The following is a 20,944-nucleotide window of genomic DNA, read 5'->3' on the forward strand; positions in this document are numbered from 1 at the left end:
CATTATCAGATTTATTAAATTCAATTTCATAACTTGGATTTGACCTCACAAACTCTGAGTTGCTAGTCCAGTATTATAAGCACTACATTACTTATCTGGTACAATTCAATGATTTCCTGCTGTTTGTTCAGGAGCTTTAATACTTTTAAATATCTCTTGCTTTGGGGGGACATGTGGTGCTGTTCTTAGTGCTCATTAAGGTGAAGGATCTGTGTAGTGATGGCCACTTTTTCCACTGTTGTCACCTAGTATCAACATTGAGCATCCTTGGTCAGACCAAGAATAGCCATTTGAGGGCTAAATCTCCCTACATCACGTTCCAACAACATGCCTTAATTCCAATCTCAGCAATGAATCTCTTGCACCAATGTAAATCTTCCCACTTCATCAGCCATCCATTTCTGAGAGGTTGTATGCTGTTCCACACCAATGGGAAATTGGATTGAGATGGCTTAAGCTCACTTCACATAAAATTCTTACAAGTGACAGAGAGAGTTTTTTTCCTTTAGATTTATTTTCTGTAGGCTGTTTGCTGTTCAACTGGTCTTCACTTCGATCCAAATAGTTCCATCTGTATCTCTACTGGGCAATGTCAAAAATCAGGCTTGAATTTCCCCATAGAATCATCAAAGTAAAACTAGGAATGGTAAAGATGACAGCACTTTCTGCCTGAAAGGGTGGTAGAGGCAGAAACCCTCAAGCAGAAAAAGTACTTGGATATGCACTTGAAGTGCCGTAACCTACAAGGCTACGGACCAAGAGCTTGAAAGAGGGATTAGCCTGGATAACTCTTTTTCAGCCGGCATAGACACGACGGGCCAAATGGCCTCTTTCTGTGCCATAAATGTCTATGATTCTAAGTGTCATGTCACCACCGACCTCTCACATGTGTACTATGGTAATTAGACACTACTCTCCTGACGGAAACACTTGGTGCAGGTTGTCTCGGGGTTCTTATCCACATCCTAAAGTTAATTGACTTACCTTTCCATAATGATTTTACAAACCATAATATGGTAGAATTCTTTATTAAGATGGAGAGTGACACAGTTAATTCAGAGACTAGGGTCCTGAACTTAAGGAAAGGTAACTTCGATGGTATGAGACATGAATTGACTAGAATAGACTGGCGAATTATACTTAAAGGGTTGACGGTAGATAGGCAATGGCAGACATTTAAAGATCACATGGATTAACTACAACAATTGTACATCCCTGTCTGGAGTAAAACTAAAATGGGGAAGGTGGCTCAACTGTGGCTAACAAGGGAAATTAGGGATAGTGTTAAGTCCAAAGAAGAGGCATGTAAATTGGCCAGAAAAAGCAACAAACCTGAGGACTGGGAGAATTTAGAATTCAGCAGAGGAGGACAAAGGGGTTAATTAGGAGGGGGAAAATAGAGTATGAGAGGAAGCTTGCCGGGAACATAAAAACTGACTGCAAAAACTTCTATAGATATGTCAAGAGGAAAAGATTAGTGAAGACAAACTTAGGTCCCTTGCAGTCAGATTCAGGTGAATTTATAATAGGGAACAAAGAAATGGCAGATCAGTTGAACAAATACCTTGGTTCTGTCTTCACGAAGGAAGACACAAATAACCTTCCGGAAGTACTAGGGGACCGAGGGTCTAGTGAGAAGGAGGAACTGAAGGATATCCTTATTAGGCGGGAAATTGTGTTAGGGAAATTGATGGGATTGAAGACCGATAAATCCCTGGGGCCTGATAGTCTGCTTCCCAGAGTACTTAAGGAAGTGGCCCTAGAAATAGTGGATGCATTGGTGATCATTTTCCAACAGTCTATCAACTCTGGATCAGTTCCTATGGACTGGAGAGTAGCTAATGTAACACCACTTTTTAAAAAAGGAGGGAGAGAGAAAACAGGGAATTATAGACCAGTTAGCCTGATATCAGTAGTGGGGAAAATGTTGGAATCAATTATTAAAGATGAACTAACAACGCATTTGTAAAGCAGTGACTGGATTAGTCCAGGTCAACATGGACTTATGAAATGGAAATCATGCTTGACAAATCTTCTGGAATTTTTTGAGGCTGTAACTAGTAGAGTGGACAAGGGAGAACCAGTGGATATGGTGTATTTGGACTTTCAAAAGGTTTTTGACAAGGTCCCACACAAGAGATTGGTGTGCAAAATTAAAGCACATGGTATTGAGGGTAATGTACTGATGTGGATAGAGAACTGGTTGGCAGACAGGTAGCAGAGAGTCGGGATAAACGGGTCTTTTTCAGAATGGCAGGCAGTGACTAGTGGGGTGCCGCAGGGCTCAGTGCTGGGACCCCAGCTATTTACAATATACGTTAATGGTTTGGATGAAGGAATTGAGTGTAATATCTCCAACTTTGCAGATGACACTTAACTGGGGTGGCGGTGTGAGCCGTGAGGAGGATGCTAAGAGGCTGCAGGGTGACTTGGACAGGTTAGGTGAGTGGGCAAACGCATGGCATGCAGTATAATGTGGATAAATGTGAGGTTATCCACTTTGGGGGCAAAAACACTAAGGCAGAATATTATCTGAATGGCGGCAGATTAGAAAAAGGCGAGGTGCAACGAGACCTGGGTGTCATGGTACGTCAGTCATTGAAAGTTGGCATGCAGGTACAGCAGGCGGTGAAGGCGGCAAATGTTATCTTGGCCTTCATAGCTAGGGGATTTGAGTATAGGAGCAGGGAGGTCTTACTGCAGTTGTACAGGGCCTTGGTGAGGCCTCACCTGGAATATTGTGTTCAGTTTTGGTCTCCTATTCTGAGGAAGGACGTTCTTGCTACTGGAGGGAGTGCAGCGAAGGTTCACCAGACTGTTTCCCGGATGGCTGGACTGACATATGAGGAGAAACTGGATCGACTGGGCTTTTATTCACTGGTGTTTAGAAGGATGAGAGGGGATCTCATAGAAACATATAAAATTCTGACGGGACTGGACAGGTTAGATGCAGGAAGAATGTTCCCAATGTTGGGGAAGTCCAGAACCAGGGGACACATTCTAAGGATTAGGACTGAGATGAGGAGAAACCTCTTCCCTCAGAGAGTTGTTAACTTGTGGAATTCTCTACCGCAGAGAGTTATTGATGCCAGTTCATTGGATATATTCAAGAGGGAGTTAGATATGGCCCTTAAGGCTAAGGGGATCAAGGGGTATGGAGAGAAAGCAGGAAAGGGGTACTGAGGTGAATGATCAGCCATGATCTTATTGAATGGTGGTGCAGGCTCGAAGGGCCGAATCCTGCACCTATTTTCTATGTTTCTATGTTTCTAAACAGTTATCTCATAAAACTAAAAATTACCTGCCAACTAATAAAAGAACTTTGTTATACTCTATTCCCAATTAGGCCGTTTGTTGTAAAGATGGTGTCCACTGCTGCCCTCAGGGCACCATATGTGACACTCAAAGATCGATGTGTGAAACAGATACGGTCAGTATCCCATGGGTCATCAAGAAACCTGCACTGATGGGGTCAGAAGCTCTGCAGAACAGTCTCAGCAGTGATGGCTCGGTGGTTCGTTGTGATGACAGCCATGTTTGTAAAGCTGGAAGTACATGCTGCAAAATGTACAACAAAGAATGGGGATGTTGCCCTTTTCCTAAAGTAAGTCACTATTGATGACACAGACTGTGCATTTGTTGAAACACTACTCATTTACCTCAGTCATTTAAATATGAAGATTCATTCAATGTCTGCATCATAAAACAGTTTAACAGAAAAATATTATTGCAATATAAAATAGACCTCTTTATAATTCAGACTTGTTATGAACCTATTATCATTTACATTGGTCTAATTGATCATTGAACATTTAAAACTAAGGGCGAGAAATTGACCAGCCTTGCGCCCATTTTTCGGCGATATTTAGCCTTTTTTGACGGTAAACGGTGCTCACCTAAATTGGCCAAAGTTGTGCACCGGCGGTTTTGAAATACCACTGAAAAGCGGACCGACAGCGTGCAACACCAAAAAAAATTCGACCGCTTAAAATTGGCCATTTGGCGCACCCGTAGTTAGGAAGAAAAAAAATCGCCCGAGAAAACCCTGCGTTGCAGCCTCAGAAACAGCGGTAAGTATGAAGACGTGCAAAAAAAGTAAGTTAAAGTTTTTATTTTTTCATTCTTTTTCAGCGATTTGCTAGATAAGTGTCTTGTGAATGTTTTGTGATTTTTTATTTTTTGCAATTTTTTTATTGTGTATTTTCTCTCCTCCCCGGGGCCTGTCTTTTCAGCAGTAATCAGCCTCGAGCTAAAGTTGGCGAGGACCACGGTTTCCATCGCAAATATTCGTGCAACGCTGATTTTTAGCGTCGGGTGCATTTTGTTGCCAATTTTACCCCTTTAAAAAAAATAGCGGTATTTTTGACGAAAAATGCCGAAAAAAATCTGCTATCACCAAAAGACCAATTTCTAGCCCTTTAAGATGAATTCCAAATGTTTTCACTAGTGTAAAATTGTTTTACCAAAAATACACACTGCTTAATTGGAATCCATTTATTGTAAATGCAACATGCCTGATCAGAGCATTCATTTTTATAAACTTTCTTTACCTTAATCACTCAACCATCATATTGTCCCATTGATATTTCCTGCATTTTCTCCTCAGGCTCACTGTTGCTGGGATGGACGGCACTGCTGTCCCAAATACCACTACTGTGATGTGAAAAGGCACCGCTGTAGAAGTATATTTGCTTCAGACAACTGGAGCCAACTCTCATCAGTCAAAAATGCTGAAGAATCCAAAAATCTTTAAAGCGGTCCTAGCCATTTAATTCTGCTGTGTTTAAGTTCGCAAAGAAGCTTTTGTTATCTCTATTTTGCAGCTATAAATGTGTTCGTTGTTAGAATCAGCGCAGATTTAGTTATCTTGCTATTTGTTTCTTTTTGTTGGACATTTTCAGTAATCAGATTTTAAAACATTTATCTTTTACTTGGTTATTTTTGAAAAATTGCTAGTCTTATTCCTATGCTAGAATTTGTCTTGGGGAATATAATCAGATTATCAAATTTATGACCCATTTTTTGTTTTAAGGTAAAATTCATAGCATTTTAGCAGCAAATACATGTATCTTATTAACCACTATTAAACAAGCATCGAAAATATGGCATGGTGATTTAATTATTAAGTTGATTGAAAATGTTAATTTTCATTATTTGGAAATGGATACTGAAGATCTATTCTTCACTTTTGTTTTTCATATTACTCTGTATTCACAAATGATATTTTAAAGTTACCAAAGTGAAATTAAAACTATTCAAAGAGATGACATAGAATCAGGAATATTACAGCACAGAAACAAACCACCAAATATACACCAGTGTTTTTCTTCACATGGCCCACCTAATATCAGGCATGCTCATCATCTCCTTAAATGTTCCACTTTCTAAAGCAACTTTTAAAGAAAATATGGGCCAGGAAATTTCCTTCAAGCTGCTCCCATTCTGCTGGTGTAACTTGGCCGGCAGTGTGGCAGAAATCCTGTTATGGCTAAGATACAGCAGCGCAAAAGGAGCAGTTCCGAGGAAATTTCCAGTTGTGGATTCTGCTTCAACAATGATTCATGCCTGAGATTTCCATATAAGAACCACTCTCTGCGAGGACTTTTTTCTGATCTCTCTTTGATTCTATTTCTGATTATCTTAAATTTGTGGCCTCCCATCGGCTGGTGAAAGCACTCTATCACAATGTTTCTTAACAATCTTAAAGATCATGAAGGGTTATGATATCAGGTTAACTTTAATATCAGTGTCAGCTGTGGCTCAGTGGATAGCACACTTGCCTCTGAGTCAGAAGGTGTGGGTTCAAATCCCACTCCAGGAACTTGAGCACATAAATCTAGGCTGACACTCCAGTGTAGTGCTGAGGGAGTGCTGCACTGTTGGAGGTGCTGTCTTTTGGATGAGACATTAAAGCGAGGCCCTGTCTTCTCTCTCAGGTGAACATAAAAGATCCCATGGCACTATTTTGAAGAAGAGCAGGGGAGTTATCCCCGGTATCCTGGCCAATATTTATCTCTCAGTCGACATAACAAAAACAGATTATCTGGTCATTATCACATTGCTGTTTGTAAGAGTTTGCTGTGCGCAATTTGGCTCCCACATTACAACAGTGACTGCACTCCAAAAGTACTTAATTGACGGAGACGTTTGAGACATCCGGTGGTCATGAAGGAGCTGTATAAATGCAACTTTCTTTTTCCCACCTCCATCACAGACACTGCAGTGCTAGTGGCTATGAAGATCACCACTTCCCTGAGTTTTTATGTCATAGGGTAATTTCAGGCTACATATGGACACATCTGCAACATTAACCAATCAGCTGTGCACAGGTGTATCAAACAAACCAAAGATGCAATCTTTGTTAGAGCTAGACTGCACATCAGTTTCTCCATGAACCTCTGGCTCAAGAGTGACTCATATTTTATATACAGAGGAACTGACTTCATCAGTAATGCAGTACAGATCCTGCCATATAGACGCGAGTCTGTTCCAGAGAGGCAAATGCAAAACTATCACCTGGCCTCCAACTCACCAATCATTTTCTTTGACCCCTTTATCAATATATGCTTTTGCCTTTCTTTGAGATTTCCCTAACGCTTTGACTGCAAACAGGTGTAGTTGCCTCATAACAACAACTTGTATTTATATAGCATCTTTAACGTAGTGAAATGTCCCAAGGCGCTTCACAGAAGTAAGCTGGAAGGAGGGAGCAAGAGATTGAAGATTGTAGAGGTGGGAGGGAGGGAGGCCACCGCAGGAGGGGAAGAGAGATAGAGGCCTCAATCAGCAGGGCAGAGGGTTTCTCCTGGCTCACAAGGAGCGCTTTAAAAGACTCCTGCTTCCCTTTTACTGCCGAGTTTCCCGTGCTCAGGGAAGCCCATGCGGCAACTGTTAACTTTAAATCAGGCTCTCAATTGAACTTTAGATGATAGCATAGAGGCTGAATCTGCACATAGTGAGTCACCGGCATGAGTGGACTGCAGCCAGGGCAAAAGGAAATGGTAGTGCAGGTGCAGTTCCTCAGAGGGCGAGGTTACACACATGTTCTGCTGCACTGGACTCTTATGAAGACCTCAATGGGGCGGCCTATAGGAGAAGGCTTATGGGTATGCACAATGAAATGGTTGGTGCATTGGCAGGCCTGCCAAAAAACTTGAATGCAATGACAAGAAGCATGAAGGAGTCCAGCAGCAACTTTGCACAGGTATTTGCACAGAGCTTGGAACCCATCCTTTCCAGCGAGGAAGTGGTAGGCAGATGCATCTGCGAACTTGTGGACTCAACCATGATGCAGAGTCTGATGGCCGATGTCTCAACTTCCATTGCAGCACAAGCAGAGCCACCCAACTTCTGAGTGCCACTGTGGAAGCTCAGACTGAATTCATGCAAGCTCAGCTTGTTGCAACATAAACACAGACTGGGGCCATCATGGCTGCAGTTACCAGTGTTGAAAGGGACTTGCAGAGTGTCACAGAAGTCCAGCAATCTGTCCTCCCAACAGATTACTAGGATTGCTGAGGCACTGTCCTGGGGGAGTGGCAATGGCTCTGTGAAGCACAAACCTGCTGTCGTCTCTCAGGATGACAGCATTCCACCTCCAACCAGTGTCACTCCGCCAGTGCTCTTGCTGTTGCCTGTCAGCAAGCCAGCTGCCACCCATTCTGGGCCCAGAGTTGTTTGGGTTTGTCCTCCAAGGCCATCTGCACTCTTGCCCACTGAAAGTCAGCAGCCTTCCACTAACCATGCTGCAGCTACTGAGGTAGGAGCACGAGGACGGGCAAAGGCACACACAAGACAGGCACAAAGGAAATGAATAAGGATGATTAGTTGACTTTGTGATATAATATTGGATGGATTGATGTATAAAATTGGTTTGGAATGTTTGTTTTGTTGTGCCTTTTATTATAGCATTATGGCCAAGAGGGCGCTGTGATGGACCGTAACAGAGGGAAGGTAAGGTGTGCGTGAATGGGGATTTGGGGTTGTATTCATTGGTACCACAGTCGGATCGGGGTTGATCATGGGCAGGAGTGGTCTCAGTTGCCTCCTCCGTTCTTCCTCCTCCCCTTCAGCTCTTTGCCATATATCAGGTGGCAAGAGCTGTACTCTCATGATGGCGAGGTTGTATAGAATGCAGAAGACCACCACGAGTCTTGACACACGCTCTGGCAAGTACTGCAGGGTTCCTCCAAAGCGGTCCAGGCAGCAGAAGCGTTGTTTAAGGATTCCAATGGGCCGCTCGATCACATTTTGTGTGGCAACATGGCTCTTATTATATGCATGCTGCCCACGTGTGCTTGGGTTGTGCACTGGAGTCATGAACCAGGCGAGAATGTATTCACCTCTCTTTGCATACAGAGTCTCAGTAACCTCCCTTCTGCAATGGTCAACTGTCAGATTTGCAAATATTGCCTGCCTCAGCCTGGAAGGATCGGACGCATAAAACTTCATGGCCACTCTCACCTCACAGCCACTCGCAATGCTGTCCTCGTCCTGCTCTGAGGCTGTAGGTCTGCCTGTAACAGATGGCAGATTTCAATGAGCACCTGCTTAGTGAAACAGAAATGTCACATGCACTGTTCCTTGCTGAAGTTGATGTAGGAGAATTTCTCCCTGAAGTGGATATGGCTTCTTATTGAGAGCCCTTCTCCCTCTCCTTCCTCTTCGAACAGCTTATTCTCCTGTGTCGCCTCTGCTCATTCATACTATCATGCTGCAGGCCAAGGGCCATACAAACTGCAGCACCAGTCTCTGGGAGCAACTGGTCTGACCAGAGGTAACCTGCAACACCAGTCCCTTAAGACTTTCGCAACTTCAAATAAGGCACCAAATCAAGAAGCACCTCTACAAAATCATTAAAAACCAACAGAAATCATTCAGCAACTAACCTGAAAGCAGGTGATCATCTCTTTAAATAGCGTTGGTGGGAGCTCCTTCCTGTTGCCTAATGCATGTTCAGCTGTATGAGAGCATGTTAGCTGGAGCGTCGAGGTCAAAAATAGCAGTGCTGCCGTTAAATCAGCGGTGTACGCTGATTGACATCACAATCTGCATACTCTGTGTATTTCTGCACACTCTCCCTGTGCCGATGCAAATGACCTCACCAAATGGCACCTGGTGCAGCACGCATCAGGAGTGTGCGCGTGACGTGGACGCCATTTTTGACACAAAACAGCACCCGTAGTGCCAAAATATCAGGCACTATGGGGCCAAATTTCTAGGCTTCAATCTCAGAAGAATATTTTACTGCTCAAGTGAATCAACATACTCCTATAATTCTGACAAAGGGTCATTGACCTGAAACGTTAACTCTGTTTCTCTCTTCACAGATGTTGCCTGACCCGCTGAGATTTCCAGCATTTTCTGGTTTTATTTCAGATTCCAGCATCCGCAGTATTTTGCTTTTGTACTCCTATATCATCATAGGCAGTCCCTCGAAATCGAGGAAGACTTGCTTCCACTCCAAAAGTGAGTTCTCAGGTGACTGAACAGTCCAATATGGGAATTACAGTCTCTGTCGCAAGTGGGACAGACAGTGGTTGGAGGAAAAGGTGGGTGGGGAGTCTGGTTTGCCGCATGCTCCTTCCACTGCCTGCGCTTGTTTTCTGTTTTCTGCATGCTCTCGGCGACAAGACTCGAGGTGCTCAGCGCCCTCCCGGATGCTCTTCCTCCACTTAGGGCGGTCTTTGGTCAGGGACTCCCAGGTATCGGTAGGGATGTTGCACTTTATCAAGGAGGCTTTGAGGGTGTCCTTGAAACGTTTCCTCTGCCCACCTGGGGTTCACTTGCCGTGTAGGAATTCCGAGTAGAGCGCTTGCTTTGGGAGTCTTATGTCGGGCATGTGAACAATGTGGCCTGCCCAACGGAGCTGGTCGAGTGTGGCCAGTACTTCGATGCTGATCTGATCGAGAACACTGATGTTAGTGCGTCTGTCATCCCAGGGGATTTTCAGGATCTTGCGGAAGCATCGCTGGTGGTATTTCTCCAGCAATTTGAGGTGTCTTCTGTATATCGTCTTGTGTCTATGAATATGGACGCTTGCGTCTGCGCACATTTAGAGGCTGAACTCCAAGTCACCGTCAACATCTTCACCGAGGCGTACGAAAGCATGGGCCTTACGCTAAACATCCATAGACAAAGGTCCTCCACCAGCCTGACCCCGCCACACAGCACTGCCCCCCAGTCATCAAGATCCATGTCACGGCCCTGAATAATGTGGACAACTTTCCATACCTCGGGAGCCTATTATCAACAAGAGCAGGCATTGACGACGAGATTCAACACCACCTCCAGTGCGCCAGTGCAGCCTTTGGCTGCCTGAGGAAAAGAGTGTTTGAAGACCAGGTCCTCAAAACTGCCACGAAGCTCATGGTCTACAGGGCTGTAGTAATACCGGTCCTCCTGTATGGCTCAGACTTGGTAATAGAAAATCGGCAGCCTGTTTTACATCTCTTCAGATTTTCATTTCCATTCAAATTTTCACCTCTCTCCTTTCTTGCTTTAATACCTTTCTTTAAATGGCCTATTTGGTTACATCTACTAATCTCTCCAACCATAGTTTAACACCCTTTTCTTTCCCCTCTGTATTTTTCCTACCTGAAAGATACTTTATACTCAAGTTGTTGTTGTTGTTGTCCTGCTTTGCAATTCATCCCAGAGAGCAGTGTTGTTGTTGGGACACCCCAGGGGTGTGTGGAGGAGGCGCCCTGTAGAAAAATGACCTTTTTGCTCATTTCAGGACTTCTCAAATTCTTTCGGTTCATGAAATGGAAAGAATAAATGTTGACATTTAAATTAATTATTTCTAATTTTTACGGATTTTTCGAACTGTAAGACAACGCTGCCTTTCTATGCAAAGTAAATTCAATTCACAATTGATAGATTGAAATCTGCAGTCAGAGTTTACACACTCTGCCCTTCTCCCTCCCCCTGCGTCCCAGCTCCTCGCGCGGGGAGGCAACATCGCGGCCTCCCAGTGGACGGCGTGGCCTGGCGTTGCCAGGGTTACGGTTGGCATTGGTCACAGACAGAGACAGCAGCAGCAGCAGCGGTGTTGAGGGACGGGCGGCCGAATCGCAGCAGCAATGTCGAGGATACGGCCCTTGGACATGAGCAGAAAGCAGTACCAGCAACTGACCGACAACCTCTGCAAACTCACCAAGCGATGTAAGTGTGTAAGGCCGGGCCCGAAGACCGCTCGCTGGCTGGCGCACGGTGCAGCCCGGTAACTGAGGAGCGTCGGGGCCGTTAGCGCGGCACAGGTAACCCCACCACTTCACACACACACACACACACACAGCCGCACCCTTACTTTCTACAGCGGTCAGCCCGATACAGCCATTGAGGGATGGACGAGGCTCGGCGGCTTTGAGCTGTCCCATATTGTTAATCCGGGAAGCAAAAGGGAGAGAAGCTTCAAATCAATTCGCTATTGAGGGATGCTCGAATTTCACAGCGGGTCGCCACTGTGCCGGCTCCGTTTAATATCTGTATCGATTCACTTATCTCTGGTCCCTTAATTTTAACATGGAGTATCGATCGAAATATGTGTTTCTTTTGGAATTCATATTGATCAATACATTTAATTCCACACCGATAGCATGGTACATCAGTAAGTATTTTGTTGAGGGAACAAATATAAAATTGGTCTATTAATACGAGAGGCCATGCAGCTACTCTGAATTTAAAGGCAGGGGTATCTGAGAAATTATTCGAGAAATGAATTATTAAATAATTACTTCCTGCTAGGGAGAAATTTCAGTGCTGCATTGAGGGATGTGTATTGCATTCTCTGGGGTGCATGTTTCAGATGAGACGTTAAACAGAGCTCGTCTTCCAGGAGCAGGGACCCCCTCCCAGTGGCCTGATCATTATTAATCCTTCAAACAGCATCACCAAAACAGATTAGCTAGTCATTTATCTCATTGCTGTTTGTAGGACCTTGCTGTGTGCAAATTGGCTGATGTGTTTCCCTACATTACAACAGGCTCGAGAGGCCAAATGGCCTACTCCTCCTATTTTTTATGTTCCAACAGTGACAATGTTTCAAAACGTACTTCATTAGTTGTGATGTGCTTTCGGACGTCTTGAGGCTACGAATGGTGCTAAATACCTGCAATTTCTTTCTCATTAAATTTCATCAAACATCTATCTGCTCAATTTACTCATGTCTTTGCATAGTTGCATACAGTCCTATTTACAGTTAACTAACCATGCTCCCTATTTTTCTGTTCGCTGCAAATTTTGATGATGTGCCTTCTATGCACATCATTTATATATTGAGAAGAGCAATGGTCCCAACACTGATTCCCGGGGGACTTCTGTTACATCCCTCCAGTCTAAACATTAATCATTGTTTTTTGTTCTTTAACCAATTTTAAATCCATGCTGCCACATTCCCTTTTAACACCATGTAATGAAATAAGACAAGATGTGTTGTTATTGTTGGTGACGGGAAGTTACGGGATGAAAAAAGTTAGAGCTAATCAAATAGATTAGTTTTTAGCAAGCCAAAAGTACAGTTTTTCAAACTTGTGTTTTAAAATTACTGCATAACAAGTGATAACCATTGTATTCATTTACCATTGTTTCAAAATCAATATTATCTTTTCACATTTAAAAGTATTATTACTGATTCAGTGTACATTTTTGTTGAATTGGATATTTGTGAATGCTGAATTTTGGTCAAATATACACTACAGTATGTGTATGTTTAAGTGTTGTTAAGTGTTGTAAAGAATACTTATTGCTTGACAATTTGGCGGTGGGTTTAGACTTGAGGACGGACCACTGTACTAATGAGTATGTGAAATGGGAAAATCAGGAAATCGCTGCAATGGCAATTAGCAGCCAGAAACTTGCCAGATCATTTGACCTGAGCGGTAAGCGCAAGGAAAACAACCATAACTTTGGGGGCAGGTATGATGTGGCTTGAAATTGAAATTTGGTTGGGTATCAGCTGGTTCCTCCATGCCCTGTTTTTCTGGTGAAAAGACATGAAAATCAGATTTTGGTCACTTGATAAGCCAAAAATGCTACCCGAAAGTCAGCTGAGGTACAAATTGGTAGATCTAGCTAACTTATTGTAGGATTGAAAAATAAAGGAAGTGGTTTTATGATGTGGGAGTAATGGGGGGCCGGTTGATGTGTGGAAGTACTGAGGATGGTGGTATGCGGGTGTGATGGAGAGAGGATTTGGGTTATGTGAACTTTGGGGGAATAGGTCCGAGAGTGTAGTCATGGGAGAGCATTCCTGGGATTTGTTCGGATTGGGAGGAAAGTACTGACATTTCAGAACAATGTGGGAGTATCAGAGTTTTACGAAGTAAGAAAGAAGAAAGTACTTTCATTTAGAAACATAGAAACATAGAAAATAGGTGCAGGAGTAGGCCATTCGGCCCTTCAAGCCGGCACCGCCATTCAATATGATCATGGCTGATCATGCAACTTCAGTACCCCATTCCTGCTTTCTCTCCATACACCTTAATTCCTTTAGCCATAAGGGCCCCTTTTGAATATATCTAATGAACTGGCCTCAACAACTTTCTGTGGCAGAAAATTCCACAGGTTCACAACTCTCTGAATGAAGAAGTTTCTCCTCATCTCTGTCCTAAATGGCTTATCCCTTATCCTTAGACTGTGACTCCTGGTTCTGGACTTCCCCAACATCGGGAACATTCTTTCTGCAGCTAACCTGTCCAATCCCATCAGAATTTTATATGTTTCTATGAGATCCCCTCTCATTCTTCTAAATTCCAGTGAATATAAGCCTAGTCGATCCAGTCTTTCTTCATATGTCAGTCCTCCTATCCCAGGAATCAGTCTGGTGAAACTTCGCTGCACTCCAATAGCAAGAATGTCCTTCCTCAGATTAGGAGACCAGAACTGTACACAATATTCAAGGTGTGGCCTCACCAAGGCCCTGTACAACTGCAACAATACATCCCTGCTCCTATACTCAAATCACCTAGCTATGAAGGCCAGCATGCCATTTGCCTTCTTCACTGCCTGCTGTACCTGAATGCCAACTTTCAATGACTGATGTACCATGACACCCAGGTCTCATTGCACCTCCCCTTTTCCTAATCTGTCACCATTCAGATAATATTCTGTCTCCCTGTTTTTGCCACCAATGTGGATAACCTCACATTTATCCACATTATACTGCATCTGCCATGCATTTGCCCACTCACCTAACCTGTCCAAGTCACCCTGCAGCCTCTTAGAATTCTCCTCACAGCTCACACTGCCACCCAGCTTAGTATCATCAGCAAACTTGGAGATATTACATTCAATTCCTTCGTCTAAATCGTTAATGTATATTGTAAATAGCTGTGGGCCCAGCACTGAACCTTGCAGTACACTACTAGTCACTGCCTGACATTCTGAAAAGGACCCGTTTATTCCTACTCTTTGCTTCCTGTCTGCCAACCAGTTCTTTATCCACATCAATACATTACCCCCAATACCACGTGCTTTAATTTTGCACACCAATCTCTTGTGTGGGACCTTGTCAAAAGCCTTTTGAAAGTCCAAATACACCACATCCACTGGTTCTCCCTTGTCCACTCTACTAGTTACATCCTCAAAAAATTCTAGATGATTTCCCTTTCATAAATCCATGCTGACTTGGACCGATCCTGTCACTGCTTTCCAAATGGGCTGCTATTACATCTTTAATAATTGATTCCAACATTTTTCCCACTACCAATGTCAGGCTAACCGGTCTATAATTCCCTGTTTTCTCTCTCCCTCCTTTTTTCAAAAGTGGTGTTACATTAGCTACCCTCCAATCCATGGGAACTCATCCAGAGTCGATAGAATGTTGGAAAATGACCACCAAATCGTCCACTATTTCTAGGGCCACTTCCTTCAGTACTCTGAGATGCAGACTATCAGGTCTTGGGGATTTATCGGCCTTCAATCCTATCAATTTCCCTAACACAATTTCCTGACTAATAAGGATTTCCTTCAGTTCCTCCTTCTCGCTAGACCCTCGGTCCCCTAGTATTTCCGGAAGGTTATTTGTGTCTTCCTTAGTGAAGACAGAACCAAAGTATTTGTTCAATTGGTCTGCCATTTCTTTGTTCCCCATTATAAATGCACCTGATTCTGACTGCAAGGGACCTATGTTTGTCTTCACTAATCGTTTTCTCTTCACTTATCTGTAGAAGCTTTTGCAGTCAGCTTTATGTTCCCGGCAAGCTTACTCTCATACTCTTTTTTTTTTTTTCCCCCTCCTAATTAAACCCTTTGTCCTCCTCTGCTGAATTCTGAATTTTTCCCAGTGCTCAGGTTTGCTGCTTTTTCTGGCCAATTTATATGTCTCTTCCTTGGTTAACACTATCCCTAATTTCCCTTGTTAGCCACGGTTGAGCCATCTTCCCCGTTTTATTTTTACGCCAAACAGTACAATTGTTGAAGTTCATCCATGTGATCGTTAAATGTCTGCCATTGCCTATCCACCGTCAATCCTTTAAGTATCATTCGCCAGTCTATCCTAGCCAATTCACATCTCATACCATCGAAGTTACCTTTCTTTAAGTTCAGGACCCTAGTCTCTGAATTAACTGTGTCACTCTCCATCTTAATGAAGAATTCTACCATATTATGGTCACTCTTCCCCAGGGGCCTCGCACAACAAGATTGCTAATTAATCCCCTCTCATTACACAAGACCCAGTCTAGGATGGCCTGCTCTTTAGTTGGTTCCTCGACATATTGGTCTAGAAAACCATCCCTTATACACTCCAGGAAATCCTCCTCCACCGTGTTGCTACCAGTTTGGTTAGCCCAATCAAAATGTAGATTACCTTTATTGCACGCATCCCTAATTTCCTGTTTGATGCCATCCCCAACCTCACTACCACTGTTTGGTGGTCTGTACATGACTCCCACTAGAGTTTTCTGCCCTTTGGTGTTCCATAGCTCTACCCATACAGATTTGACATCATCCAAGCTAATGTCCTTCCTTACTATTGCGTTAATCTCCTCTTTAACCAGCAACACTACCCCACCTCCTTTTCCTTTCTGTCTGTCCTTCCTGAATATTGAATACCCCTGGATGTTGAGTTTCCAGTCTTGGTCACCCTGGAGCCATATCTCCGTAATCCCAATTACATCATATCCGTTAATAGCTGTGTGTGCAGTTAATTCATCCCCTTATTACGAATGCTCCTCACATTTATATAGCACCTTTCACATACTCAGGACATCCCAAAGCTCTACAGTCAATTAATTACTTTTGAACTGTGGTCACATATGTAGGCATATACAGAAGTACATTTTTAACATAGCAAGGTCCCACAAAGAGCAATGCGATGGATGATCATCTAATCTGCTCTTGGTGATTTTGGTTGAGAGATAAATGTTGGTCAAACCACCAGAAGAAGTTCCCTGAATTTTTTGCAAATCTTGTAATGGGATCTTTTAACTAATTGAACAGATGGGGCCACGGTATAACGTATCATCTGAAAAACTGCAACACCAACAATGCAGCTCTGCTCAATACTGCATTGAAGTTTCAACCTGGATTACATGCTCAATTCCTGGAGTGAGATTTGAATCGACAACATTCTGATTCAGAGGTGAGAATGCTATACTGAACCAAGCTGACCCCTGGTAGAAACATAGAATCATAGAAATTTACAGCACAGAAGGAGGCCGGCCATTGGACCCATTGTATCTATGTCGGCCAAAAAAGAGCTATGCAGCTTAATCCCACTTTACAGCTCTTGACCCGTACCCCTGTAGGTTACGGCACTTCAATTGCATATCCAAGTACTTTTTAAATATTATGAGCATTTCTGCCTCTACCACCCTTTCAGGCAATGCATTCCAGACACCCACCACCAACTGGGTGAAAAAAGTTCTCCTCAACTCTCCTATAGTCCTACCAATTATTTTAAATCTATGCCCCCTAGTTATTCACCTCTCTGCTTGGGGAATAGGTCCTTACAATCCACTCTTTCTAGGCCCCTCATAATTTTATACGCACCCCAATCAAGTCTCCCCTCATTCTCCTCTGTTTCAAAGAAAACAACCCCAGCCAATACAATCCTCAATGTGGTGACCAGAACTGTACACAGTACTCCAGCTGTGGTCGAACTAATGTTTTATACAGTTTAAACATATCCTTCCTGCTCTAATATTCTATGCCTTGGTTAATAAAGGAAAATATCCCGTATGTCTTCTTAACCACCTTATCTGCCTGTCCTGCTACCTTCAGGTCACTGTGGACATGCACTCCAATGTTCCTCTGTTCCTCTACACTTCTCAGTATCCTATCATTTATTGTGTATTCCCTTGCCTTGTTAGCCTTCCCCAAATGCATTACCTAGAATCATAGAATGGTTATAGAACAGAAGGAAGCCATTTGGCCTGTCGAGCCCATGCCGGCCCTATGCAAGAACACTTCATCTAGTCCCACTCCTCCAACCTTTCCCTGTACCCCTGCAAATTTTTTTCCTTCAGGTACTTATCCAATTCCCTTTTGAAAGCCATGATTGAATCTGCCTCCACCACCCTTGCAGGCAGTGCATTCCAGGTCCTAACCACTCGCTGCGTAAAAAAAGCTTTTGCTCGTGTTGCCTTTGGTTCTTCTGCCAATCACCTTAAATCTGTGTCCTCTGATTTGCGCCCTTCCCACCAATGGGAACAGTTTCTCCTCAGTCTAGACCCCTCATGATTTTGAACACCTCCATCAAATGTCTTCTCAACCTTCTCTGCTCTAAGAAGAACAACCCCAACTTCTCTAGTCAATCCATGTAATTGACATCCCCTTCATCTCTGGAATCATTCTCGTAAAAAAAATTCTGCACCATCTCTAAGGCCTTCACATCCTTCCTAAAGTGCAGTGCCCAGAATTGGATACAATACTCCAGTTGAGGCCGAACCAGTGTTTTATAAAGGTTCACCATAACTTCATTGCTTTTGTACTCTATGCCTCAATTAATGATGCCCAGGACCCTGTTTGTTTTTTTAGCAGTTTTCTCAACCTGCCCTGCTTCAATGATTTGTGCACATATATCCCCAGGTCTCTCTGTTCATGTACCTCCTTTAGAATTGTACCCGTTAGTTTATATTTCCTCTCCTCTTACCAAAATGTATCATTTCACATTTTTTGGTGTTAAATTTAATCTGCTACATGTCCGCCCATTTCACCAGCATGTCTATGAACTCTTGAAGTCTATCACTATCCTCCTCACTGTTCACTATACATCCAAGTTTTGTGTCGTCTGCAAATTTTGAAATTGTGCGCTGTACACCCAAGTTCAAGTCATTAATATATATCAAGAAAAGCAGTGGTCCTAGTATCAACCCCCGGGGCATACCTTCCTCCAGTCTGAAAAACAATCGTTTACCACGACTGTTTGTTGTCACATAGCCAATTTTGAAACCATGCTGCCACTGTCCCTATTATTACACGGGCTTCAATTTTGCTGGCAAACCCATTATATGGCACTTTATCAAACGCCTTTTGGAAGTCCATGTACATCACGACAACCTCATCAACCCTCTCTGATACCTCATCAAAAACTCGATCAAGTTAGTTAAACATGATTTGCCTTTAACAAATCCATGCTGGCTTTCCTTAATTAATCCACACTTGTCGAAGTGACTGCTACCTTTGTCCCTGATTATCGCTTCTACAAGCTTCCCCACCACCGAGGTTAAGCTGACTGGCCTGTAGTTGCTGGGTTTATCCTTACATACTTTTTTGAACAAGGGTGTAACATTTGCAATTTTCCAGTCCTCTGGCACCACCCTCCGTATCTAAGGAGGATTGGAAGATTATGGCCAGTACCTCTGTGATTTCCTCCTTAACTTCCCTCAGCATCCTAGGATACATCCCATCTGGTCCTGGTGACTTATCAACTTTTAAGTACAGACAGCCTTTCTAGTACCTCCTCTTTATCAATTTTTATCTTATCCATTATCTCTACTATCACCTCTTTCACTATGACTTTGGCGACATCTTTTTCCTTGGTGAAGATAGATGCTAAGTACTCATTTAGTACCTCAGCATGTCTCCATGCGTACATCTCCTCTTTGATCCCTAATCGGTCCCACCCCTCCACTTACTACCCGTTTATAATTTATATGCCGAAAGAAGATTTTTTAATTCTCTTTTTATTTTAGCTGCTAATCTATTCTCATACTCTCTCTTTGCCCCCCCCCCCCCCTCCTTATTTGCTTTTTCACTTCCCCTCTGAACTTTCTATATTTAGCCTGATTCTCACTTGTATTCTCAACCTGACATCTGTCATTGTCATCCAGGGAGCTCTGACTTTAGTTGCCCTATCTTTCCCCCTCGTGGGAATGTACCTCAACTGTGTAAGGGGGTGGTCCCGGGGGTCAGGTTCACCTCTGACCTACTTGAGCAGTTCGAATCGCTCCCACACCCTTGGGTTCTAGACTCTGGGTTTATTTGGGGGGTGTGATAAAGTGCAAAGGACAACTGGTTTGGTGCAAAAGAACTTTGATTTTATTATAGACAAGAAAGTACAATGTCAAACTTACAATCACTCCAATAAAGAACAATACATTACACATTCAAAGGGGGTTACAGTAAAAATTACACCTCCCACCTCCCAATACCTAATCTTAGCTAGGTTAGACTCCAGGGCAGGCAGGGACTATGCTTACCAATCCTTTTTGGTCAGTTAACGGTAGTTCGCGATTTCGGAGTTCGTTGAATTCTGTAGGTTCTGCTTGCCGTACCCCGAACGTTGGAGAAATCTTCAGTTGGGTTGAGTCCGCTGATGTGGTAAGGCGCGTTTTGGATCTATGGGGTAAGTACCCGGTTTCCTTCGTTAGAAATAGGTTCAAAGTCTCTTTAGGTAATGTTTTCACCTGTTGGTAGTCAGGACTTAGATTGTAGAGTGGAAACTTTCGATTCTTCGGTTTCTTTCTGTTGGAGTTTTGTTTCTAAATTGGTCAATCGCGGTGATTTTTCGGTGGTACCACCTTGGCTGTGGTTGGTTGCTGCCGCGATGATGATGTTCTTCCTTTTGGACTTGACGACTTCAAGGCTGGAGAAGTTAGTTTACAACTGTCACGATGGTTTCTCTCCCTTCTTGATGACATAGGCACAGTATGGCACACGCGTAGTATGGCACCTGGCGTGGTATGGCATACCCTCTGTTAAAACAGGAGGCCAGTTATACGGTTTGAGTTGTCCTAATCTTCGTGCCAAATCAGTCCAGAATTCTTTGTTTAAATTTGGCGGGCTTGACATTTCTTTGTAACATTTTGGCGGCTCATTAAAAGTTAATATGTCTTGGACGGGTTGCCCTTCTAAATCTGTATCCTGATGGAAATATTAGCTTGGTAATCGCAATGTCCTTTTGTGCTTGGTTTTTGCATATAGGCTGTAGTGGGCCCTTTGTTCTTATTCATGTTGAAGGTGGCTTTTCTCAGTTCAGTTCGATGGCTGGCCATCTCTGAGTTATTGTTGTAATGTAAATGCCTCTTGTGGAGAAGAGTTTTTGAATATCCATTTCGCCAGACAATTCACTTTAGTCCCAACACCCAGACAGTTCCAATAATCAAGCCGGCTCCTTTAGTTCCTTAGGCCCACCCACAGACTTGAATTGGTCTTGTAAAAGTCCAAAATTCGATTAAAGTTCGTAGTTTCCTCCATAAGCACTTTAGGATTTCAAACTTTCCGGTAGACAGTCCCAAATTAAATTTCCTTTTCAATGAGCCCGAACACTGGGGGGTTCTTGTGAATTTTGACCATTCAACTGTACCCGAACCATTTCCTCTTTAAAGGCAGCCCATTGTCCGAATACAGTTCTTTGATTCCAATTTACCCAGGCCAGATCTGTTCTCAACCCATCTGAAATTTGCCTTCCTCCAATTAAGTATTTTTACTCCAGCTTGCTCCCTGTTCTTCTCTATAGCTAATCTAAACCTTATGATACTATGATCACTATTCCCTA

The 20,944-nt window shown here is 43.3% G+C and overlaps 2 protein-coding genes across 2 annotated transcripts in view; both read left to right on the forward strand.

Annotated features, from left to right (window-relative positions):
• grna.1 (granulin a, tandem duplicate 1) overlaps nt 1-5,053 on the forward strand; it is a 31,677-nt gene extending 26,624 nt beyond the window's left edge. The window contains exons 5-6 of the mRNA XM_070880920.1: nt 3,347-3,604; nt 4,607-5,053. Coding sequence (XP_070737021.1) covers nt 3,347-3,604; nt 4,607-4,753 — 405 coding nt within the window. The 3' untranslated portion in view covers nt 4,754-5,053. The remainder of the gene's footprint in view (nt 1-3,346; nt 3,605-4,606) is intronic.
• A 5,896-nt stretch (nt 5,054-10,949) lies between these two features.
• clxn (calaxin) overlaps nt 10,950-20,944 on the forward strand; it is a 47,808-nt gene continuing 37,813 nt past the window's right edge. Inside the window, exon 1 of the mRNA XM_070880921.1 lies at nt 10,950-11,166. Within this exon, the coding sequence (XP_070737022.1) occupies nt 11,085-11,166 (82 nt within the window). The 5' untranslated portion in view covers nt 10,950-11,084. The remainder of the gene's footprint in view (nt 11,167-20,944) is intronic.

Source organism: Pristiophorus japonicus, chromosome 5 (assembly GCF_044704955.1).
Source record: "Pristiophorus japonicus isolate sPriJap1 chromosome 5, sPriJap1.hap1, whole genome shotgun sequence".
NCBI lineage: Eukaryota > Metazoa > Chordata > Chondrichthyes > Pristiophoridae > Pristiophorus > Pristiophorus japonicus.